This window comes from Squalius cephalus, assembly GCF_949319135.1.
Source record: "Squalius cephalus genome assembly, chromosome: 6".
Lineage (NCBI taxonomy): Eukaryota > Metazoa > Chordata > Actinopteri > Cypriniformes > Leuciscidae > Squalius > Squalius cephalus.
The window spans coordinates 6,475,424-6,500,634 of record NC_137127.1 but is presented as its reverse complement, the minus strand read 5'-3'; the positions used below and the strand labels follow the sequence as shown (position 1 = coordinate 6,500,634).

The window sequence follows — 25,211 nt, the reverse complement described above, 5'->3', positions numbered from 1 at the left end:
TGTTGTATGGAATGAGGATTGTGTCCTCGGATAATGAAGATTCTGAGGGACATGATTATCTCCTATTACTAGGGCTGTACAGGGCAGATAAATATTTGTCCTTCTTTTGACATTCAGTATGTATTTTTATGCTTATGCATTTGTTCTGAAATGGCTTAAAATGGTGATTTAAATTTTAGTTGATTCACAAAAATCAATCAAAAGGAGCAGCAATATTTTTTAAGAGTTAATACTTTTATTCAGCAGTGAAGCATTAAATGAATCAAAAGTGATGGTAAAAAAACATTTTTATAATTTTACAGAAGATTTCTATTTCAGATAAATGCAGGGGTTTTTTTTGTTGCTTTCTATTCATCAGAAAATCCTGAAATTCATCACAGTTTCCACAAAACATTTCAGCATTGATAACAATAAAATAAAATATTGCTTTAGCACAAAATCAGCATACTAGAAGGATTTCTGAAGAATCATGTGACACTGAAGTAATAATGATAAATTCAGCTTTACCATCACAAGAAATAAATTGCATTTTAAAATATATTAAAGCAGTATTTTAAATTCTAATTGTTTTATTCTGTATTTTTTATTTAAAAAAAATGTAGTCTTTGTGAGCGTAATAGACCCCGAACTTTTGAACAATACTGTGTGTGTGTGTGTGTGTGTGTGTGTGTGTGTGTGTGTGTGTGTGTGTGTGTGTGTGTGTGTGTGTGTGTGTGTGTGTGTGTGTGTGTGTGTGTGTGTGTGTGTGTGTGGCTACATGCATTGATGAGCCAAAACATCATGACCAGTCAGAGGTGAAGCAAATATTGTTGATCATCTCCTAACAAGGCCACATATTAAGGTCTGGGTAGATAAGATGGTAAACAAACAATCAGATCTCGTAATCAACTAGTAGGATGCAGAAGAAATGGGTAGGAATAAAGATCTGAGCGACTTTGACAAGGACCTAATTGTTATGACAAGGCAACTGGGTCAGAGTGAGGCTTGTGTGTTGCTCTCGGTCAGCAGTGTTGAGAATTTCCCAACAGTGTCTGAGAAGGGACAAACCACCATCAGGGTGTTGGGCGACCAAGGCTCATCGATGCATGAGGGCAACAAAGGCTATCCCGTCTGGTCCGTGGTCTGGTCTGTGGCACAAGTCAAAATTTTTTTTAATGATGGTTATGGGAGGAATGTGTCACATCACACAGTTCAGTTCATCACACTCTGCTGCGTTTGGCTGCGTAGCTGCAGACCAATCCGAGTGTCTATGATGACCGATGTCCTCCATTGAATGCAATGGGCACACGAGCATCTGACCTGGACCTTGGAGCAGTGGAAGAAGGTCGCCTGGTCCGATGAGTCCCATTCTGCTGAGTCCGGCCATTCATTTGGACATAAATTTGACACGAGCCACCAACCTAAACATTGATGCAGAGCAGGAACACCCCTTCATGACAATGGTGTTCCCTGGTGGAAGTGAACTCTTTCAGCGGGATAATGCACCCTGCCAACGTGCACACATTGTTCAGGAAGGGTTTGAGGAACATGAGTTCAAGGTGTTTCCCTGGCCTCAATTCCCCAGATCTCAATCCAATTGAGCATCAGTGGGATGTGCTGGACCAACCAGTTTAATCCACGGCGGCTCCACCTCACAACCTACAGGACTTGAAGGATCATGCCTTGGAGGGTCTGCGCTGTTTTAGCAGCATGCGGAGCACCAACAGCATATAGGCTGGTGGTCATAATGTTTCGGCTCATCTGTGTATGCATAATATATCACCGAGGCAGTTTCTCAGTCTTTCTTGTGAAATTCTGTTGAATACTAGTTTGTTGAAGTCTTTAGAGGTGGAAGGGAATTAAGCTGTTTTAGGCCTTACTGCATAGCTTTATCTCTAGCTTGTTTATTTAGCTCGTTTATTTATCTCCTCTCCACTCCAACAGCAGCACTTATCTGCCATGGCCGAAATAGACATGACTAGTGATTTCCATACAGAACAGTGTGAGCAGGCAGAGCTGGACAGAGCAACAGGGGTGTGGTGTGTTTGTAGGCAGAGAAGGTCAAAGTTCTGCATCACTCTGTTCTGTATTTTTGATCCAATTCTCTTGAGGGAGAATTTTATTTGTTACTGATTTTTCCCCAGAGGATACTCTCTACCACAGTGCTTCATCATGGAGCCTATTTATAGCAGTATGAAATATTTCCCCAGTCCCCAGTTTCAAAATATGTATCCTTGTTACATCTATAAACCTAAAAATAGTTGAACTTTGATTGGCTGTGTTAAAAAAAACTGAGGCTCTCTTCCATCATTTGAAAGATATTTCAAACAAGTATTTGAATGTGTGTGTATATATATACAAACCATTTGTATGTGAATTGCACACAAAACATAATCAGAAAATGGTTATAAATTTAGTTTTCGAACAACAGTTTGCACGTTTTGATTATTTCTATCATTTTCAGTCAAATTATGCGGTTGGCAATTGATAAATACATGTTTTCTTCCCTTTCCGTGACGTAAAGTAATTTGTCCTTCCTGTTTTCCAGTTTTGAAAAATACTACCTGATGTGTGCACTGACCCACAACAACAAGAATCTCTTCAAGCCTGTCCAGTCCAAAACAGTGGGAACGTACAAGAGTTTATTCTACCTCATCAAATGGGATGAATTGTAAGTGTTAATGCCCCTTAAACATGCTGGCACACTACTACCTGTAACTTCTAAAATTAGGGGGAAATCAGCAGGATTGCTGCCAGTTCTGCTGTTGGTGACGACTTCCCCTGTTTCTTTAGGATAAACTTCCCTATTTCAGTGGCGCTGTTACCACTGGAGGCCATGTTGAGTCTTTCTCTCTATGGGGTCCTCAATCAGAACGCAAACAACTCGCCGGATTCCAACAAGCAACGGAAGGGTCCAGAGCTTTTGGGAAAAGTGTCCATGCCTCTGTTTGATTTCAGGAGGCAAGTCATAAAGAGTACCTCATCTAAACACACTCACAAAGTGGAAGATGCTGAAGCTTTCGTAAAATGATGACATTTCAAATTTCAAGTTCGACAAAAACAAAAAAAACACTCAGATTCTTGTAAATATGGCAATTTGTATATGACAGCACAACATGAAAAGCGTATATTGGGATTTCTGTGCTGTGTTGATGAATTTAAGACCGCATTGAAAGTAATGTAAAATAAATTGCCATTTTGCTTTGAGAGTATGAATGAATGAGGCATTTATATAGCGCTTTCATATGTACTACTGTACACCCAAAGCGCTTTACATTCATATCAGGGGATCTCTCCTCAAGCACCACCAGTAAGTCACCAGTATGACTCGTTTTTGTTGTTTCAGGGTGCTATCTGGAGGTAGTAAGTTGCTGAGTTTGTGGACATTTCCTCAAGCCGTTCTGCCAGGAGCTGGAGGCAAGGGGAAGAGTCCTGCAGAGAGGATCATACTGCAGGTTCTTTCATTTGCCCTTTTTTTTCTTCTCAAATCAGTTGCTCTTCACTGACATTGACTGACACTTAAATATCATTGTCTGACCATGCACAGGTTGACTTCCCCTGTCCAGCGGTGGACGTGCTCTATGTTGGTCCTCAGGAGAACGACTGCCCAGACTCTCAGTCCCTCGAGCCACTTGATCCAGTCGATCGAAGTGAGATAGAAAAGCTGTGTGCACGAGCATCTGCTTTTGGGTACGTTCGCATCCAAAAAAGATCTCATTGAATAAAGTAGATTTGCATTTCATGAAGGAAATGCCAGTGCTTGCAAAAGAGTAATGGTAAGGTTTTAGGTAAATGTAAGGTTGCATGATTTGATTTTGGCTTTTGGTAAATCCCTAATCAAAACGTTTGATAGTGTCACAGTGGCTTCGTAATAAGCCTAGCAGATGAACTGAACATGATTTCAGATATGCAGGATAAAAGAGTCTTTGAGAGCATAATGTAATTTAATCTGTTCCGCCTAGTTACTCCAATTATATGGATCCCCTTCAGCTTGCTTATCTTATTTAAGGGTTTTAATTTAATTGAGAATGAAGTGATTTTGAGCCTCTCAGAATATTAAAACTTCTGTTTAAATAGACATTGACATCATTAAATGTAGCCCTGATCAGCATTTCAAAACGATCTTACCAAACACAAACATTTAAATGGTAGTGTATGTATGGCTTGATGTGCCACATTGAAGAAGGCCGAAACATTAAAATAAAAAGCCAAAAGGTTTTGATTTTTGAGTGCAAATCGCTACTGAATTATGTGTGGCTTGATGTCTCATAGAATGGAGCCATAGAGAACCCTTTAGTTTTCATATGAATCACTTTTTAGAGAATAGGTTTTAAAGCTTGCAAAATAATCAGTGAATATAATTCCCTGCTGTGAAAGCAGACTTGTACTGTCTGCGACTTGAGATTAACGCTCCATTGATGAGGAGACGTTGCAGCTGAAAAGCTGACAGTTGTTTAGTATGGTCCGCTGAAAATGCATGTGACAGATGTGGAACAGAAAGCTCAGTCAGCTTTAAGACAGCCACACAGCGCTCAGCCTCAGACGGTGGGCAGCTCTCCATGCCCAGTTTGTAAGTGTAGCTCTTTGAATGCCCACCAAATGCCAACAACTGCAGGGCTTCCAGCTTGACCGCCCATTTGCAGACACATTAAGAGGTGTGACTTGTTTCCTGTGCCTCTTATCTCTGAATCAGGAGTCTTACTTTATGGTTTGTGGATTAACCGGTTTCGTCTTCTTGACTTGGTTTGAAGCCCATAGGAAGTACTTTTTCTGCTTTGAGATTACCCAGCATTCTTTTCCACCAGGCTGTCGCGAGCTGACAGGCAGCTGCTCTGGGACCAGAGGTACTATTGTCGGGACTATGAATACAGCCTGCCCAAAATCTTGGCCAGTGCACCCAGCTGGGACTGGGGCAGTATGGGTGAGATCCACTCACTTCTGCACCACTGGCCCCCTCTGTCGCCTGTTTCGGCCCTGGAGCTCCTCGAATCAAAGTATGTGTCTGTCCCGCTCTCTTTCCATTTTATTGTGCACTTTCCCTCTCTTTTTTTATTGCACTAGCTCGTTTTAAGCATATGACACATTTAATGTGTCACTTTTGCCGTATGATCTTTTTTTGTTGTTCTGCTGTTCGTTTGATAGTTTTTGACCACTTTATTGGTCTCATGACTTGCTTTATTACTGTTCTGTTATGGAGAGGGAGCTGAGCATGTAGTTAATGTTGTGCTTGTTATATTCAGGTTTGCTGACACAGAGGTGAGAAAAGTGGCTGTGAGCTGGATCGAGAGCAGCAGTGATGATGAGCTGGCTGACTATCTCCCTCAGCTGGTGCAGGTGTGCACACACACACACACACGCGTGCGCGCTTATGCATGTATCTTTTCTTTTATAAACAGCTTGGCATAATGCTTTCTGTTGATTTTCTTGTAAAAGATGTACACTTTAGCATTCTTTTATAGAGAGTAGTTATTAAGGAAATAATACACTTAAGTGTGAATTGAATGTAATGTTTCCGAACACTTAGGCCCTTTTTACACCTGGTATTAAGATGCGTTTTGGTCGATCGGATCACAAGTGGATGACCCTAAATGCAAGTGTAAACGGGGTCTAAAACATTTTGAGCTTGTCCACTTTCGACCACTTCTAGAGGTAGGTGAAAACGTATTCGACCGAATTGCTTTCGTATTTTAAACACTCATGTGGTCGAATGCGTTCGAAAAACAGCCACAAAAAACGCCTACTCTCCACCTACTGATCTAATGCATAAACATTATGGGGAGCGCACTAGCCAGACGGGACTTAAACTTTGTTGGCTGAAGACCCAAGTTTGGTTTGAAGACGAAAAACTTACCAAGCACAATGTTCTCTCACCATTCCTGATTTCTAACACACACTCACAGCGTTCGGTGTGGTCTTACGGCTGTCAGAGCAGAAACAAAAGCTGTTGTTCTCCGTGTGTCTTCAGTGTGTTCATATGTAAAAATTGTGTGAGCCGAGCTTATTCTTAAAGCCCATACCACCCATAAACACTCCGCTCAAAGAAATCAGGACAGAAGTGGTTGAAAGTGGACAAAAGAGATGCCAGGTGTAAACGGGTATGTGAACTGATTGACCAAAACGCATCTTAGTACCAGGTGTAAACAGGGCCTTAATTGCATGCTATTTACAGTTGAATGAAAATGTATTATAGTTTACATTTATATTAAACGCATATAAATGTTGTTTACTTGCTTATACTGATATTCTTTCATGTAAAATATACTTTAATGTAATCCCTATTAAAATATGTTGTAATTTAGTACATTTGAAATGTATATGTCAAACACATCACAGTTAAAATTATAATCAAGTACTTTACATATGCTTTAGTATGTTAGTCATCACATCAAAATAAGGCAAGACAAAAGAATGATTTCAAATGTACTTTAAAATAAAACTTTAAAGTACTTTAAAAGTTAAGCACATTTCTTTTCCACAAGGGTAGATCAATAAGTAAAACTTAGTTTGACTGATTTCTGTGTGTGTTTGCAGGCAGTGAAGTTCGAGTGTCACCTCAACAATGCCTTGGTGAAATTTCTGCTGTCTCGGGCTCTGGGAAATGTCAACATTGCCCATTATCTATACTGGTAAAATACTTTATGAAAGGGATCATATACGTTAAAGGGCTCATTAAACTCATTAAAATATTAACCACTAATAACTCTTTCCCTACCATTGATGAGATTTTCCATTATTTATGAGGCAACTCTTCCTTATATGGACAAAAATACTTTTTCAGTTCCTTTACCTTATTTTTGTGGATAAAGTTTGGAGGTCTTTAACGTACATTATTTCTTAATGGCCCAATTCATCCAAAAACCCAAACCCAAAACACTTTTGGAACACTATATTCTTAATATTCTCTTTTTTTCTAATTTTTGTCTGTCTCGGAATTCCATGAAACCAAAACTTTCACACATCAAAAAGTATAAAAAGATATTGTAGACATAATCCATACGAATCAAGCTGTTTAATATAGGGATTTAATCAAATAAATGAATTTGCTTGGTTCCTTTGAATTACATTTACAATGTCTTTTTATATTTTGTGAAACATGAACGTTTTTGTTGCATTGATAGACAAAAAAGCGATGAGAGCATGTGTGTGGAAGGACATGTGAATCATCCCTTTAATGTTACAATCAATGATCTCACACTGATCTTTAGAGTAGAAAATTGGATTCCCCATTAAATAACCCTTTTAAAGGAGAACTCCGGTCAATTTTAACATTGAGCTCATTTTTTTGTACATTTGGAGTGCTGTCAATACAGAGAACAACGGCAAAAATCAGTGTTGCCTACACCGTGTTATCCTCTTTTTAAAATTTGCACCCTGTTGACTTCAATGGGGCAAGTTTTAAACCTGCTTTTAGCCTCTTAACATCCTTGATGTGTCATTACAAGTGCACAGCCAATGTGAGTGATTCCTTCAGAGTGAACACGGTGAATCTGACTGCAGTAGATGTGAAAGATTTGAATAAAAGTGATGTTAATTCAGCCAGCGCACATACCTGTATTTACATCCTGTTTTCGGTCAAAGTCCATAGTAGTCGATTGTCGAGTTCACGCGCATAGGTTTAGTACCTATGATCACGCGCGTGAACTCGACAATCGATTACTGTGGACTTCGACCGAAAACAGGATGTATTAATAAATTTTTTTTAATATCTTTCACATCTACTGCAGTCAGATTCACCCGCGTTCACTCTGAAGGAATCACTCACATGGCTGGGCACTTGTAATGACACATCAAGGATGTTAAGAGGCTAAAAGCAGGTTTAAAACTTGTCCCATTGAAGTCAACAGGGTGCAAATTTTAAAAAGACGATAACACGGTGTAGGCAACACCGATTTTTGTCGTTGTTCTCTGTATTGACAGCACTCCAAATTTACAAAAAAAATTAGCTCAATGTTAAAATTGACCGGAGTTCTCCTTTAAGAATATGATCCTTTGTTGATATTTAGATTTATACTGTGAAGCGTAAGTGAAGTTGAGGCTCAGATAACATCTACTGTACTGGGGTCTGTTTGGCTTTAGGCTGCTGAGGGATGCCGTGCAGGACCCAGCGTTCGGTCAGCGTTATGACCGTATCCTAGGAGTGCTGCTGTGTCTGTGTGGATCTGGACTGAGGACTGAGCTTGAAAAGCAGACCAGGCTTGTGCAGCTGCTAGGCGCTCTGGCTGAAAAGGTGCGACAGGCGAGCAGCTCCACCCGACAGGTAAGAGAACACGTTTTTAACCTGTATAAAATGCATCCCAAAAATAGTTTGTATTATAATTAATAAGATTTCTTACACATGCAGTTCATTCCTCATAGATGTGTCTGCACCACTGTTCAAAAGTTGGGGGTCGTACAGATTTTATAATAATTTTGAAAGAAGTCTCATGCTCATAAAGGCTGCATTTATTTGATCAGAATACAGGATATTATTACAATTTAAAATAGCTGATCTATTTTAATATATTTAAGAATTTAATATATATCTGTGATGTCATATCAAGAAACATTTCTTATTATTATTATCAATGCTGGAAATAGTTGGTTAATATTTTTGTGTAAACCGTGGTACATATTTTTTTCAGGATTGTTCGATGAAAAGAACAATATAAGTTGTTTTTTTGTTGTAAAAAGGCAGAAGACTGTACTGTCACTTTCGATCAATTTAATGCACGCTTGCTGAGTAAAAGTATTTTCAGATTTTTGAACAGTAGTGTACGTCTGTGCGAGCAAAATCTTGTGCTCATTTATTTTAGTTGCAGATTTATTTTCTTATAACCCATAAGAATCTATGAGTTCAAACCAAAGACTTCTGGAAATCAAGTGCAGAAGTTTCTAAATTGTTCAACAACTAGTTCCAAAATCTAATTTAATAACACTCTTCAAAACATGAACTGAATAAACATAAAATTATGGAATAATGGGCTACATAACTATACCAGGAATCTTTTTTTTCTTCTTCTTTGGCTTTCAGTCCTAGCAAAACAAAAAGAAAAAAAGTATTTTTCTCAAAAGTAAAATGGCTTTTGTCAGAATATTGGATCGGAAAAGTAAAATGGCTTTTGTCAGAATATTGGATCGGATTTGGATGAACCCTTGATCCCTCCCGCTCATCCAGCCAATATATCATCTGATATTGTCTTATACTGATATACTATATGGAAAAAATATAACCCAAACACCACACCACCACACCTATATGTGCGCGTTGAGCATTTCATTTAAAACATTGACACCATTCAGACACAAGGGCATCAGTGAGATCAGGTACTGCTATGTCTGGCTCACATTCGTGTTCAAATTCATTCCAAATCTGTGTTTTGCACTGGCCAGTCAAGTTTTAATCAATGACTAAATTATTTCTTGCTTTGCTCTGGAGGATTGCCATGTTGGAACGGAAAAGGGTCCTGCCAAAGCATTGCCACAAAATGGGAAATGCACAATTCTCAAGAGTGTCATTGTGTGCTGCAGCATTAAGATTAGTCTTCGCTGGAATTAAAGGGCCTTGCCAAACCGTTAATTAGAAGGGGGTGTCCACATACTTTTGGTCCTATAGTGCCTCATCTTATATCTCCCATGTGAACAAGTGATTTACATACAGATGGAAAGCTTGTAATAAGGCTCTTTATTACAAGACTTTTATCATAAACACATTTAATGTTATTATTGCTAAAGGAATCAGTCTTAAAACCCAGAAAAGTGTTTGTTTGGGACATCATGTCGAACTGGAAAACTCGTCCACTCACTAGTTTTATAGCCTTATTGTGTTTATAAAGCACTCTCTAACTCAAACTTTCCAACTTGTAGATTTTAAATAAAGATAGAAAGAGTTTTTGGATGCCTAAAGGGGATAGTTCACATAAACATAAAAATTCTTTCATTAATTACTCGCCCTCATGTCGTTCCAAACCCGTAAGACTTTCGTTCATCTTCGGAAACGAAGTTTAGTCGAAAATTTCTGAAGAGACTTGATCACTTTATATGAGGAACAGATTTAATTTAGGCTTTTATTTACATATAAACATTCATCAACTCACATATCAGTTATGTTAAACAGAAGAATAGTCAGAAGAATTCACATCCAGTCTTACACTACTAAATTTTTCAATGTTCTTCGTAGGTGGTGCTCCTGGAGGGTCTCGAGAGGGTACAGTCTTTCTTCCAAAAGAACAGTTGTCGACTCCCTATTAGTCCCAGTCTGGTGTCAAAAGAGCTGAATATCAAGGTGAGCGCTTAAATCATGACAACAAGATAGATCCTGTCGAACCTACAGTCTCATTCGGATTATCTGATTATGTTTATCAGCTCAGGCAGTTTTATAAAGGCCTCAAGAACTGCACATCCAAGGAACAGATTTCTTCAGTTCTTGAGTCATGCCTGGTTTTGTTCCGCTTTGCTGGGAAGCGTTCACATGTGATTCACTTCCTTATCATCCTTGCTCGCTCCCCCTCTCTTCCTGTTTCAGATCTAGAGATTTTCACAGTCAGCAAAGCCTAAACAGTGTCACTGAACTCCATCTTTTCTCCTACCCCCTTTTCAATGCAGACCCTCTTTGTTGCCATGTTGAAGCAGTAAATCTAACTAAAACCCTGAGGCTGATGTTGTGCTTTTGTAACATGGAGCTGCTTTGTTTCCTTCCCTTAAATCTAGTCCTGCTCCTTCTTCAATTCCAACGCTGTACCTCTGAAGATTGCACTGGTTAACGCAGACCCGCTGGGAGACGAGATTAACGTCATGTTTAAGGTGTGTGTGTGTGTATGGTAGAGAAGGTTTGTTATAGTTTTACATTAAATTAGTTTGACAATAGTTACAGAGCAGTCGGTTTATTTTTATATTAATTGCAATGGTAATATCATCTATTGAACTCAAAACTTAAACATGTATGATTGATGGAAATTGGTTTTGTCGTTAAAAATGGGCCGCACACAAAAAACAGTATTGAAACCCTTTTCTCAGTCATGAATATGCCCTCTAGTGGTCGAATCAGTAGAATAACAAAAATATTGTACCTACTGTACATTTAAAGCACAAAGTGCTTAACCTTTTTTTTTTTTTGAGTTATGTCCAAACAGCTTATTGGTCTTAACTGCAATTTAGGTTGGAGAAGACCTGAGGCAGGACATGTTGGCACTGCAGATGATTCGGATCATGGATCGGATCTGGCTTCAGGAGGGACTGGACCTGCGCATTGTCAACTTCAAATGCATCTCAACTGGTAAAGATAAAGGTAGGTTCCATATATAGGTATATATATATAGGTATATATATATAGGTATATATATATATATATATATATATATATATATATATATATATATATATATATATATATATATATATATATATATATATATATATATATAAAATACTTTTTGTTGAATGATTTAGCATTCTAAAGTTTGGGGTCGGTAATGTTTTTTAAAGAAGTCTCTTATTTTCACCAAAGTTGCATTTGTTTGATTAATAATACAGTAATGCGGTAATACTTTGAAAAATGATTACAATTTAAAACAGATGTTTTCTATTTTAATATATTTTGAAATGTAATGTTGATGTCGATGTTTGAAGCTGAATTTTCAGCATTACAGTTTTCAGTGTCACATGATCTTTCAGAAATCATTCATTTGCTGCTCAAGAAACATTTATTTTAGGGCTGTCAAACGATTAATCGCGATTAATCGCATCCAAAATAAAAGTTTGTTTTTACATAATATATGTGTGTGTACGGTGTATAATTATTTTCTATATATAAATACACACACATGCATGTATATATTTAAAAAATATTTGCATGTATATACTGTGTATATATATATTTATATTATATATAATTTATATTATATATAAATATTTTATATATAAATAACACATTTTTCTTAAATATATATGCATGTGTGTGTATTTATATATAGAAAATAATTATACTCCATACACACACATATATTATGTAAACACAAACTTTTATTTTGGATGCGATTAATCGCGATTAATCGTTTGACAGCCCTAATTTATTTGTATTATAAATGTTAAAAACAGTTGTGCTGCTTATATTTTTGTGGAGACTGTTATACATTTTTTAGGATTCTTTAATGATGGAAAGTTTAAAAGAACTGCATTATTTAAACACATATCTTTTGCAACATTATCAATGTATTTATTATCACATTTACCAAGTATTTATATTTATGCATTTGGCAGATGCTTTTATCCAAAGCGACTTACATTGCATTTCAAGGTACACATTTACATTCTTATCAGTTCTTGCTTTCCTTGGGAATCAAACCCATGACCTTGGCGTTGCAAGCGTCAGCGCTCTACTGTTTGAGCTACAGGAAAGATAAATTAAATCATACTGAGCCCAAATTTTTGAATTTGAATAAATACCTAGTGTATAAGTTCCCTGTAGGTACAGCAAAAATTGCCTATTTAGTTCTACGGATCAGAGAGAGTGTGGAAAATGGGCATGAAAAAACAGTTTATGACAATTTGGTGCAATAAAAACATGATATTACAGTATTTTACTGTCACTGTGTGTGTACATAACTTCAGCTTATATTTGATCTTCACATTTGTTTTTGCTTTCACAGGAATGGTGGAGTTGGTACCGTCTTCTGAAACGCTGAGGAAGATTCAGGTGGAGTACGGAGTGACAGGCTCCTTCAAGGACAAACCTCTTGCCGAGTGGCTTCGCAAGTATAACCCTGCTGAGGATGAGTATGAAAAGGTACATTTAAATGTCCATACTTATTACAATCCATGGCAGCTTTAGTCGAACCAATTACGTGTGTGTAGAATAGTTTCTGAACTTGATCCAAACCGTCTCTTATCAGGCCTCAGAGAATTTCATCTACACCTGCGCAGGATGCTGTGTGGCCACTTACATCCTAGGCATTTGTGACCGTCACAACGACAACATCATGTTGCGCTCCACCGGCCACATGTTCCACATAGACTTCGGGAAGTTCCTGGGTCACGCACAAATGATTGGGAGTTTTAAAAGGTGAATGAGGTGTTAAATACAACTAACTGTGCAGTCTTGTAGTGTGTTTAGTTTTATTAATCCGATCATGATGCTTTCCGCTCTGCAGGGACCGTGCACCGTTTGTCTTAACCTCTGATATGGCTTACGTCATCAATGGAGGCGAGAGACCCACTAGTCGCTTCCAGCTTTTTGTTGACCTTTGCTCACAAGCCTACAACTTGATACGCAAACACTCCAACCTCTTTCTCAACCTGCTGTCTCTGGTAATGCACAGCACTGCACTGCAAACAAAACAGTCATCTGTGTGTCATCCGTAGGGTCTTGTGTCAACATGAAGGGCTAGTTGTGTAAATGTTTTTGATAATAATGATACCTTAAGTCATTGCACAACCCTGTTGCTGTTTGCATAGTTTTCTTTTCTTGCTTTACCGTTTACATGTTTATTGATCAGTTTTGTATTTGTGTGTTTTACACAGATGACACAGTCTGGTTTACCAGAGCTGACTGGAGTCCAAGACCTCAAATACGTGTGTGATGCTCTTCAACCCCAGACTACAGATGCAGAGGCTACCATTTTCTTCACAAGGTAGATTTACAACTAGATTATTATTATTGATAATAATAATAATATTATGAACTATCAACTATATTATTCTTTTGCTCTCTAAATAAATTATTTTCTTTTAAAGTGCTCTTATCATGTTACTTTATGGAGTCTCCTTCAATAGGTTTACATGCATCCAAGGTCAAAAAACACTCGAGTTTTCTCATAATACACAATGCCGTATCACTTCTTTTCTCACAGTGTCTGAAACAGTTCAATAAAGGATTCAGTCTCTCTAAACCCCTCCTTTCTGAGAGACTACTCTGCTCTGATTGGTCAGATGGCCCAGTCTGTTGTGATTGGTCTATCCGCTTACAGCGCATGACGGAAACAAACTGTCCATTACCATGTCTAAATTTCAGCTCCGGAAGCTTCCTCAGCTCTTAATACACAGCGATACGAACCATAACGATGGCATAAGTTTTACCGTATCAATTTGAGTGCAAGTCCTCATCCTTTGGAAGTGGATTCACAGCAAAAATGTGTCTTCACGACATATCAACAGCACAAACCAAACTCTTCCAGTCTCAGCTACAACTACAGTGTTTGAGGGCCGGTCAAAGTAGATGTTGTTCACAGGCAGCCAATGAAGACCATAGGCTGGCATTATGCAAATTTGTTTCAACCCTAAAAGGAAATAATGCTGAAATTACTGACGATTCGGTTCATTTATCATGGACTTTAATCTTTAAAACTTTGCAGACGTTAAACATTTACAAACCGCTACATGAAAGGTAATATCTGAGAAAGCATAATAGGATCACTTTAAAATAATCTCTTTTCTTCCACCTTTTTTCTTGCAGGCTGATTGAATCCAGTCTGGGCAGTGTGGCCACAAAGTTTAATTTCTTCATCCATAATCTGGCCCAGTTGCGTTTCTCTGGCCTTCCCTCCAATGATGAGCCCATCCTCTCGTTCGCTCCCCGCACATACACCATAAAGCAGGACGGCAGGATCCGGGATGCGTCCGTATTTTCATTTCACAAGAAATACAATCCAGACAAGCACTATGTAAGTGATTTTAGAGGATTTTATAAAGCAGTTCTCAGTTTATTAGCCTTGATTACCTCTTTGTATGATGTTAGCAATGAGGAAATCACATTTTTTTTAATCTTAAAGAACACCTTTTTTTTCACACCTCTTTCTTTCAGACGTATGTCATACGGATCCTTAGGGAAGGTCAGAATGAGCCTCAGTTTGTCTTCCGCACATTTGATGAGTTCCAGGAACTGCACAACAAGTTGACCATCCTTTTCCCTCTCTGGAAGCTGCCAGGGTATGTGAATTTCTTGTACCGTGGTTCGTCAAATCCTGCATTTCATTGTTCCTAAGAATCTTTTTCCTGTTTCAAGATTTCCTAATAAAATGGTTCTGGGACGCACACACATCAAGGATGTGGCATCCAAGAGGAAGGTGGAATTGAGCAGCTATGTGCACAATCTGATGAGGAGTTCAACAGAGGTCACCCAGGTGAACAGTTGTTGCTTTAAAATATTATCATCAGATATCATTTTAGGGTTTTATTTTTTAATCTCTGTGTAGTCAACTGATTATTTCACTCAAAAAATATACATTGCTCTACAATAACATGATCTGAATCGAGAAACCACTCATCAAGGCTGCATTTATTTGATCAAAAAACAGTAATATAGTGAAATATTATTAAAATTCTAAATTGCTTTATATTTTTGCAAAAACTGTGATACTTTTTTTCAAGATTCTTTGATTAATAGTAACAAAATAAAGGTCTTGACCGTCACTTTTTATCAAATTCTAAGTAATATTTCTTTAAAGTCCCATTGCAGTCATATTTCAACATTATTTCATGTGAAAATAATTTCTTCATTCCTTAAAATACTGTCACCAAACTTTTGAATGGTTGTTTAAATGAATGTGACTGAGTTGATATTCTTTTTTTTTTCTTAGTGTGATCTTATCTACACCTTCTTCCACCCTATCGCGAGAGATGATAAGATCGAGGGGGTTGACGGACTCTCAAAAACTCCAGGTATGTGTGTCATACTGTCATACATGAATGTACAAGTTACTTTCACTGGTTTCATATACACTCACCTAAAGGATTATTAGGAACACCTGTTCAATTTCTCATTAATGCAATTATCTAATCAACCAATCACATGGCAGTTGCTTCAATGCATTTAGGGGTGTGGTCCTGGTCAAGACAATCTCTTGAACTCCAAACTGAATGTCAGAATGGGAAAGAAAGGTGATTTAAGCAATTTTGAGCGTGGCATGGTTGTTGGTGCCAGACGGGCCGGTCTGAGTATTTCACAATCTGCTCAGTTACTGGGATTTTCACGCACAACCATTTCTAGGGTTTACAAAGAATGGTGTGAAAAGGGAAAAACATCCAGTATGCGGCAGTCCTGTGGGCGAAAATGCCTTGTTGATGCTAGAGGTCAGAGGAGAATGGGCCGACTGATTCAAGCTGATAGAAGAGCAACTTTGACTGAAATAACCACTCGTTACAACCGAGGTATGCAGCAAAGCATTTGTGAAGCCACAACACGCACAACCTTGAGGCGGATGGGCTACAACAGCAGAAGACCCCACCGGGTACCACTCATCTCCACTACAAATAGGAAAAAGAGGCTACAATTTGCACGAGCTCACCAAAATTGGACAGTTGAAGACTGGAAAAATGTTGCCTGGTCTGATGAGTCTCGATTTCTGTTGAGACATTCAGATGGTAGAGTCAGAATTTGGCGTAAACAGAATGAGAACATGGATCCATCATGCCTTGTTACCACTGTGCAGGCTGGTGGTGGTGGTGTAATGGTGTGGGGGATGTTTTCTTGGCACACTTTAGGCCCCTTAGTGCCAATTGGGCATCGTTTAAATGCCACGGCCTACCTGAGCATTGTTTCTGACCATGTCCATCCCTTTATGACCACCATGTACCCATCCTCTGATGGCTACTTCCAGCAGGATAATGCACCATGTCACAAAGCTCGAATCATTTCAAATTGGTTTCTTGAACATGACAATGAGTTCACTGTACTAAAATGGCCCCCACAGTCACCAGATCTCAACCCAATAGAGCATCTTTGGGATGTGGTGGAACGGGAGCTTCGTGCCCTGGATGTGCATCCCACAAATCTCCATCAACTGCAAGATGCTATCCTATCAATATGGGCCAACATTTCTAAAGAATGCTTTCAGCACCTTGTTGAATCAATGCCACGTAGAATTAAGGCAGTTCTGAAGGCGAAAGGGGGTCAAACACAGTATTAGTATGGTGTTCCTAATAATCCTTTAGGTGAGTGTATTTGGTACAACATAATTAGTTTTCATGTATTTGACGTTGTGTTTCCAGACATGCCTCCAGTGAGTCCCACCACTGGCCGCGTGGAGGGTGAGGTGAAGCTGTCAGTGTCCTACCGAAACAGTACGCTCTTCATCATGGTCATGCACATCAAAGACCTGGTAAGAAATGACGACAGCGTCTGTCTTCAAACTGATCCCGGATCCTGTGCATTGTGAAATCTCATCTGTCCTTCTCCCAAACACAGATGTCAAATGACGGAGCAGACCCAAACCCATATGTGAAAACCTACCTTCTCCCAGACCCCCACAAAACCTCCAAACGCAAAACAAAGATCGCGAGGAAGACTAGGAACCCGACGTTTAATGAAATGGTAAGCTAAGCCTTCCTGTCTGATCATGCATGATTAACTCAGCTCTATTCTAAAGCTGATAAACTACTTCCTTCTCTCTTTAATTGTAGCTGGTGTACAGCGGCTACAGTAAGGAAACCCTGAAGCAAAGGGAACTTCAACTGAGCGTGCTCAGTGCAGAGTCTCTGCGAGAGAACTGCTATTTGGGTGGCATAACCCTCAGCCTTAAGGACTTTGACCTGAGCAGAGAGACCGTCAAGTGGTACAAGCTCACCATGGTGCCCTACTTCTAGATACAACCATCCCTCCCCACCAGTCGTCCACAAAAGGTGATGTGACTGAAGCAATTGCCCTTACAGGACATCTCGCATTCCCCCAGCATATCTCTCTCTCTCTCTCTCTCTCTCTCTCTCTCTCTCTCTCTCTCTCTCTCTCTCTCTCTCTCTCTCTCTCTCTCTCTCTCTCTCTGACACTAATCAAGGTTGAGTCCTTGTTTAATACGTGTTCTGTACATTTGGAACTTAAGAGGACCAAACGGCTCACTTAAAGAAGAGTTTATATTATTAATTCTATTATTATTATTATTATTATTATGAAATATATATAGAGAGATTGGCACTTGTATTTTTAAAACTGCTTATTTTTACACTTTCCTTTTCTACATATACAAATAAGGAACATTTAAAAGTCTGTAAGGTTTTGAGCTGTCAAAACAAGCTCAGCAGAGTTCACTGTGCTTTTGATAACGTGCCAAATGAACTGAACAAACTCGAGACCACTTCCCTTTAGGGAACAATAACAGGGTGCCTTCACATGCTCTCCTTTCAGTTTTGCTTTTCTCACTACTTTTGTGGTTAAAAAAAAGCCCTGTTTTGTAAGATGATGCAACAGTGAATTTGTATAGTGAACCCTCTTTGAAAAGGGAACGGCACCTGTGGCTCAAAGCTACTGCTAGAGCTCATCTGAATCATAATCTATGAGTTTACCAGCAGGCATTTTTAAAATGATGTACATCGATGTTCAAGATTGCAAATAGTGACTTGATTCGCTGTTTATGACTGTTTAAAAATACATTTCGAATGGATATTAACATGGCCAGTTATTTATTGGTTATCTTTAACCTGACCGAATCAATGTTTGCTGTAATTCTATCTCTCTCTCTTAAGAAAAATTAAATGTTTTTGAACACCTCTCTTTGTGATTTATTTGTCCTGAAGTTTCTTTAATGGATTCAAATATACATAGCCAGTAGGGGGCAGTCAAGAAACACAAAACTGTTTAATATTATATCATTTGTATTATATAATATAATCTCTTATGAATATTCATTGTCATGAAGGAATTTCATGTTATTGCCTTTTTATAAAAACTTGTACAGTTGTATCCAGTTTTCCTTTTGCACATTTATATTTTCATATTTAGTTGAAACAATTTGCAATGTGATTATACTGTGCATTATATATTATTATATTATAGACAAATGAAGATATTTCGAAGACACCATTTTGGTGATCATTGACGTCCATTGTAGGATTTTGTATGCTTTTGTAATTTTTGTTAGTTTTTTATTATTATTTATATTTAGCTTTATTTTTTAAAAATTTAGTTTTAGTACTTCAGCTTATTTTATTTTTTTTTATTTTTTTTTTGCCAAAATAATTTCAGCTTTATTTCAAATTACAATTAAAATGATTTTTAATAGTTTTAATTTTAGTTAAAAAATTACAACACTGGAGATTTGTGGCTCAAGCTGCCATTGAAGATCACATCTTAAAGGGATAGTTCACCCCCCCCCCCCCCCCCCCCCCCCCAAAAATGAAAGTTCTGTCATTTACTTACGCTCATGTTGTTCTAAACCTGTAAGACTTTCTTCTCTGGAACAAAAAAGAAGATATTTTGATATGTCTCAGTGTTTTTGTCCATACAATGGACTTCATGGTCACCAAAACGGTTTCTTCTTTTGTCTTCCAAAGAAGACCGTCATACACAGGTTTAAAACAACACTGAGCATGAGTAAACGATGACAAGGTGAACTGTCCCTTTAAAGCTTTGACCCTCACACACACTAATGATTTCTGCTGAGGTGTAGGTGTGATCTTTAGGGACTTTTACGGTGTGGCACAGGTGCACTTCGTCATTGGCTATAATATTCTAAATGTCTAAAGCCCTGCCAGCATTTATTATGTGCCGCCTCATTAAATGGGCTGTTGCTGTGAGAAAGCATCTGGAGAGGAACAGAAACCAGGGTGAGGGCTTAATGAAGAAGTATGCATGAACTGACACTGGGTTTTGCTCCTTGACAGTTCACACAGGGCTGTGGTGGCTGTACATTTCGTTTTTTTAAGAAGGGAAAAACATGCTAATGAATTCCATCTGCTTCTTTCACATGATTTTTGGACACTTTGTGGGTTGCTAATCCTACAACTCTATTAGTATTAGTAGTTTAGAATTGTATTGGGTATTTGAGACAGTAATGCACAGGAAAATCGATACATTTTAAATGACAAACGTTTAGCATTGTGCAACAGTTTTTATTTAATGTAATGGGTTGCACTTTCTTCTTGAGGCCAGTTATTGGTATTGATAGGTCTGTTACAGATTAAATTAATATGCATGACATTATGTCTCTCTTGTAGTTTTCTCCAGTGTTTTTTTTTCTAGCAGTAGAGCATTGTTCAAAAACAACAGGGTTGTGTATGATGCAAGAAGCAGAGCAACAAGGTTGGAAATTTGCCTCAGCAATAATAATTAGCGAGGCTTTAGTTTAGTCATGATCTGATGCAAGTTCATTTATCGAATGCAGAATTCTTATTCGCATTTCCACAATACAAAAATGCCAAGCTTCGTCCATACAGAGTCTGGACGTAGCGAGTACAAAACCTTATTTAATCATTTAAAAAAATAATTAAATAAATAATAATGTGTCTTTAGTATATTGCCACGAGTATATAGTAAGCTTAATGCAATGGCGTGATGTAAAAACCTGTGGCTTCGTGATAATTTCGCATGGGACAACAACAAACATCATGCGTCACTCGGCTACGCCATCAAGTGGGCGTGGTTTGTTGTAAAAAGGGGGCGGTGTTAATGTGAGTGACACATAAGCGGACAAATCAAAGGTCGCAAGGTTGCAGGCTATAGATATTTGTTTATAGTGGAGCGCGTTCATAAGTTTCAGCTTTAGTAGTTACACCGTCACGCGTTCATTTGGAGGTGTGTAAACGGGACTTGGTGATCATGTGGAACTCAGCAGCTTTCGCTCGGAGTTAACGCTCACGGATTTGGGAAGATGTCGGTAGCAAGCTTCAAAAATCAGCCGATAAATGACAACAGCGAAAACACACCGAGGGACGAGTATCAGAATACGTGACACTGAGCGGGTAAAGAGTGAGGATGGAGAGGACCGCGCTGCGCCGCTTCGGGGACAGCGGCATGATGCTTCTGCCCTGGACCAAACAGATCCTGACCGTGGTGTGGGAACAACTGCGACTGCTGCTCCAGGTCATCTGCTGCACCTTTATGACGGGTAATTTATATATATTTACATATTTGCATTGTAATGTATTTTATGCTATCCATATGCTTGGCCATCGCAGGTTTACATTATCAGATTTACTAACTAGTTTTTATTAATAAGAAGAAGAAGAACGTATATCTGTATCAGCGTGATGTACTCGGTTTCTGTGAAAGTGCAAACTGGGTTGATCTATTTATTTGCATATTATGTACATTTTCACGCTTTAGATTAGGGTCCAATTCTCACTATTTACTTACTATTAACTACGACTTTTGCCTCATAACTCTCATAATTACTGCTTATTAATAGTTAGTAAGGTAATTGTTAAGTTTTAGTTTTTGGGTAGGGATGTAGAATATGGTCACGCAGAATAAGGCATTAATATAATATGTGCTTTATAAGTACTAATAAACAGCCAATATCCTTGTAATATGCATGCTGATAAGCAACTAGTTGATGAAAATGACCAGCAGTGTATTATAAAGAAACGCATATTAAGGTCTTAATTGGTTAACATTAGTTATTGCATTAACTAACAATGAGCAATATATTCTTACAGCATTTATTAACCTCATGAAAGCCTAGTTCACAGTGCATTTATAGTGTTAACACACATCTTTTGATCATAAACATTTTTTAATAAATGTTGAGATTAACTAAGATTAATAAATGCTGTAGGAGTACTGTTCATCATTTTAAGTTCATGTTTACTAATGTTAGTAAATTAAACCTTATTGTAAAGTGTTACCAAATAACATTAGCAAAACCAATTGATACACTTTTTCTAGAGCAAAAGTGAAATAGCAGATTTTTTTATTATAATTTTATTTGTATTTATTTCCTTTTAACTGGGTAATAGAGTTATACTGTAGTATATGTATTTAATGTCATTATTTATATATAGTATTTTTACATTTTAATATTTTTTAAAAACGCTTATTAGTACTATCTCACACACACACACACACATATATATATATATATATATATATAATTATTTACTTATATATTATGATTAGTATGAATAGTATTTGTATTTTAAAACACTTATTAGTACTATCACACACACTCACACAAATATATATATATATATATATATATGTGTGTGTATATGTATGTATGTATTTATGTATATATATATATATATATATATATATATATATATATATATATATACATACATGCATACATACATACACATATACATATATGTATGTATATATGTATATATATACTGTTTATATATATATATATATATATATTTATATATATACTGTTTATATACTGCATATATATTTCATTTATCTATATAAATGTATTGAAATGAGAATGGCCCTTGTTTATGGTTATGGCCTGAAGTAAGTCCAGTAACTTCCTTTTGTTTGGTTCCCAGTTTTCCAGATGTTCAGGTTTGAAGTCCATCTGAGAATCACAGATGAGACAGGGCAACACATTCAGCACATGACAAGTGGCTCAGGAGACCCTTCTGACAGTTTCCTGCTCTCATCCTTGTTTGAAAACAACAAAAACATGGTGGTCGGGGGTCCCAGTCCGCTTTCAAAATTCGGCAGAGACCCGTTCGACGTGAGCTCCCACTCCAGAGCTGTCCTGTCCAGTCTGGTCAGCGATGAACTCTGTTGCTCTTTGGTGGACGACCTCGTGTCCCACGCAACAGAGTGTCTCAATGACACCGAAGATCTCTATCTCGGAGATCACTCCGTGTGGAAGCACGGATATGACTGGACCGTTTTAGGAGGTTCCGAGAGGAAGTGCGCAGAGAGCACCTGCACTTTTACCGTGTCAGGGTTTTCAGCAAAGGACTTTGTAAAGCATCAAAAGCCCATCGGTGATCCTGACACATCTGGTTCATCTACAGACGATGTTCAAACTCCATGTCAAGTGCAGCCAGTCGCTCATCTCTCGGACAGCGAGTTCAGCTGGGGCAGCACAGACAGCTCTTGTTTCGAAGGAGAACGAGAGGAGAGCGACAAACTCTGGGACCTTCTGACCAGCTCCACGGATCCATATCACCCGCTGCACTTCACGGCGTGCTTGTCCAGTGCGGCCGCTGAAAAAAGCGAAACGCGGGAAGTTTCAAAGCCTGAAAGTCCCACGTCACAATCCACAGCATCTACAGGCTCAGAATCTTCCAAACCAGGTTCTGAAGATGAAGAAGAAGAGGCCTTATGGAGATCCCTCTCTCAGAATGATGACCCATATCACCCGTTGAATTTCAGAGCGCCGCTTCAAAGCTCACCAGCAACACCAATCCCTCCCAAACACCATTCACCCAGCCAGAGCACGCAAAGTAAAGCCAGACTCTCAAAGCTGCCTTCAACGCCAAGCAAAGTTCCTCGCCATTGCTGCCACAAATTACCCTTTGAGACATTATCAGTGGTGCCATGGAGAAGATATGTTGGTCTGACAGCGGTTCAGGGCAACCAGAGGAAATGTGCTACTTTTAAGAAGGTAATCATCAGTCTCAAGGTGTGGTCACATTTACCGTTGTTCGGCGAAATATTTCCCCATGCATATTTCGCAACAGGTTCCTGTTGATAGCGCAAATTCCAACAGAAAGCTGCTTGGTTTTTGAAACTGTGTGTCACACTATTGACTTTATGGCTATGAAATTTCTCCGAAAATCTGCTAATGTGACCGCACCTTTAGAAAACATGTCAGTTGTAAATCATTGCTTGATAACAGCACGTTGCTAATGTTTTCCAGGTGAAATTTTCTCCCGTCGTACAAGTTCACAAGATGCACACTTGGTCCTTTGCTCTTCAAGCTTCACGTAAGGGACCGTGGGAGGAGCTCGCGCGGGACAGAGACCGTTTCCGAAAGAGAATCCGTGAAACTGAGAAGGCTATTGGCTACTGTTTTAGTTTGTCACACAGGGAAAAGCTGTGGGCCTGTAAGGACGGCGTACAGAAGAAATAACCGGCCCTTGATCTGCAAAAAAGTTGCTTCTGATTGTAATTATTGATCTTATAGTTCCAAGGCCAGCCTTTAGACTGTTATATTGACTTAAATTGACAATTATACCTCACTGCTGTGTCCCAGCACACAATGTACCTTGACTGCTACTAAATGTTAATAATTTTTTGCTAGGCCTTACAGACTTTTCAGTGTGACTGATCGCACATATTTATTTTAACACAAACTGTGGATATGTTGGAGTAGTAGACTAGTGTTATTTTATTTAAAGGGATAGGCCTAGTTCACCCAAAAATGGAAATTCTGTCATTTACTCGCCCTCATGTGGTTCCAAACCTGTATGACTTTCACAAAATGGGATATATATATATATTTAATTGCACTTTCAATGAAAGTCAACGGGGTCAAGAGTTGGTTTGGGGTTCTTTCATTGTATGGACAAAAAATTCTTTCAAATATCTTGTGTTTCACAGAAGAATGAAGGTCATACAGGTTTGGAACACAATGAGGGAGAGTCAGTAAATTATGACAATTTTAATTTTTGAGTGAACTATCCCTTGTTTATTTCAGTGGATTGAAATGCTGTGAGAATAGGCTGCTAAAGTTTGTTTTTTAATTTTTTATAAAATTGGAGAAAATGCAAGAAAAAAGGTAACAAGGCCAAGTTACAATATAATAATTGTTTCTATATATATACAAATACACCACCATTGAGTAGTTTGGGTTTTTTTTATAAAGAAATTAATACTTTTATTCAGCAAGGATGCATTCAATTAATTAAAAATGACAACAAATACATTTGTAATGTTAAATATTTCTATTTCATATTAATTTCTTCAAACGTATCACATTTCTACAAAAATATTAAGCAGAACAACTTGTTTCATCCTTGACCATAACAATCAAAGCAGCAAATCAGCATATTAGAATGATTTCTGAAGGATCATGTGACACTGAAGCCTGGAGTCATGATGCTAAAAATTAATTAGGAATAAATTACATTTTAAAATACATTCAAATAAAAAACTGTAATTTTAAATTGTAATAATATTCCACAATTTTAAAAAATGTACTGTATTTTTGTTTAAATAAATGCAGCCTTGGTGATCGTAGTAAACTTTAGGGCAATGGTGCACTTGTTGAAAATGTCATCCTACACCCTCTGTTCATAGGCAAAAAAAGATCAGATATCAGATATTTGCTAAACTTGACTTCACTGATCATTGCGATTTGTACTTGAGAATGAATAAAATGGCAGTAACTCTAGCTTTACAGAAACTGTTTATTTTGTATTTTCTACATTGTCACACTTCAAGGCCCGGTTCCACAGACAGGGCTTAGATTAAGCCAGGAGTAAGCCTTAGTTCAATTAGGACATTAAAGTAGCTTTTATAAACGTGCCTCAGAAAAAAAACACATTACTTGTGTGCATTTTGAGAAAAAAATGGTACTGATGTATTTTAAGATAGGCCAATACAAGTTAATCTCAGTGAAAACAGCTCAATCTTAGTCTGAGAAACC

At 38.0% G+C, this 25,211-nt stretch overlaps 2 protein-coding genes across 2 annotated transcripts in view; both read left to right on the top strand.

Moving 5' to 3' along the window:
- pik3c2a (phosphatidylinositol-4-phosphate 3-kinase, catalytic subunit type 2 alpha) overlaps window positions 1–17,552 on the top strand; it is a 36,261-nt gene extending 18,709 nt beyond the window's left edge. Inside the window, exons 12-33 of the mRNA XM_079875012.1 lie at window positions 2,528–2,650; window positions 2,773–2,940; window positions 3,326–3,434; window positions 3,527–3,669; window positions 4,785–4,973; window positions 5,220–5,313; window positions 6,511–6,605; window positions 8,056–8,236; window positions 10,136–10,240; window positions 10,666–10,758; window positions 11,113–11,242; window positions 12,603–12,739; window positions 12,846–13,015; window positions 13,104–13,260; window positions 13,474–13,583; window positions 14,405–14,612; window positions 14,753–14,877; window positions 14,954–15,071; window positions 15,528–15,609; window positions 16,939–17,048; window positions 17,135–17,260; window positions 17,350–17,552. Coding sequence (XP_079731138.1) covers window positions 2,528–2,650; window positions 2,773–2,940; window positions 3,326–3,434; window positions 3,527–3,669; window positions 4,785–4,973; window positions 5,220–5,313; window positions 6,511–6,605; window positions 8,056–8,236; window positions 10,136–10,240; window positions 10,666–10,758; window positions 11,113–11,242; window positions 12,603–12,739; window positions 12,846–13,015; window positions 13,104–13,260; window positions 13,474–13,583; window positions 14,405–14,612; window positions 14,753–14,877; window positions 14,954–15,071; window positions 15,528–15,609; window positions 16,939–17,048; window positions 17,135–17,260; window positions 17,350–17,532 — 2,956 coding nt within the window. The 3' untranslated portion in view covers window positions 17,533–17,552. The remainder of the gene's footprint in view (window positions 1–2,527; window positions 2,651–2,772; window positions 2,941–3,325; window positions 3,435–3,526; window positions 3,670–4,784; window positions 4,974–5,219; window positions 5,314–6,510; window positions 6,606–8,055; window positions 8,237–10,135; window positions 10,241–10,665; window positions 10,759–11,112; window positions 11,243–12,602; window positions 12,740–12,845; window positions 13,016–13,103; window positions 13,261–13,473; window positions 13,584–14,404; window positions 14,613–14,752; window positions 14,878–14,953; window positions 15,072–15,527; window positions 15,610–16,938; window positions 17,049–17,134; window positions 17,261–17,349) is intronic.
- A 2,819-nt stretch (window positions 17,553–20,371) lies between these two features.
- On the top strand, window positions 20,372–24,963 carry LOC307160636 (protein phosphatase 1 regulatory subunit 15B). Its single transcript, XM_079874828.1, has 3 exons — window positions 20,372–20,765; window positions 22,150–23,225; window positions 23,481–24,963. Exons 1-3 carry the CDS (start codon window positions 20,633–20,635, stop codon window positions 23,691–23,693), a joined length of 1,422 nt encoding a protein of 473 aa, XP_079730954.1. The 5' UTR covers window positions 20,372–20,632; the 3' UTR covers window positions 23,694–24,963.
- Window positions 24,964–25,211: the final 248 nt, after the last annotated feature.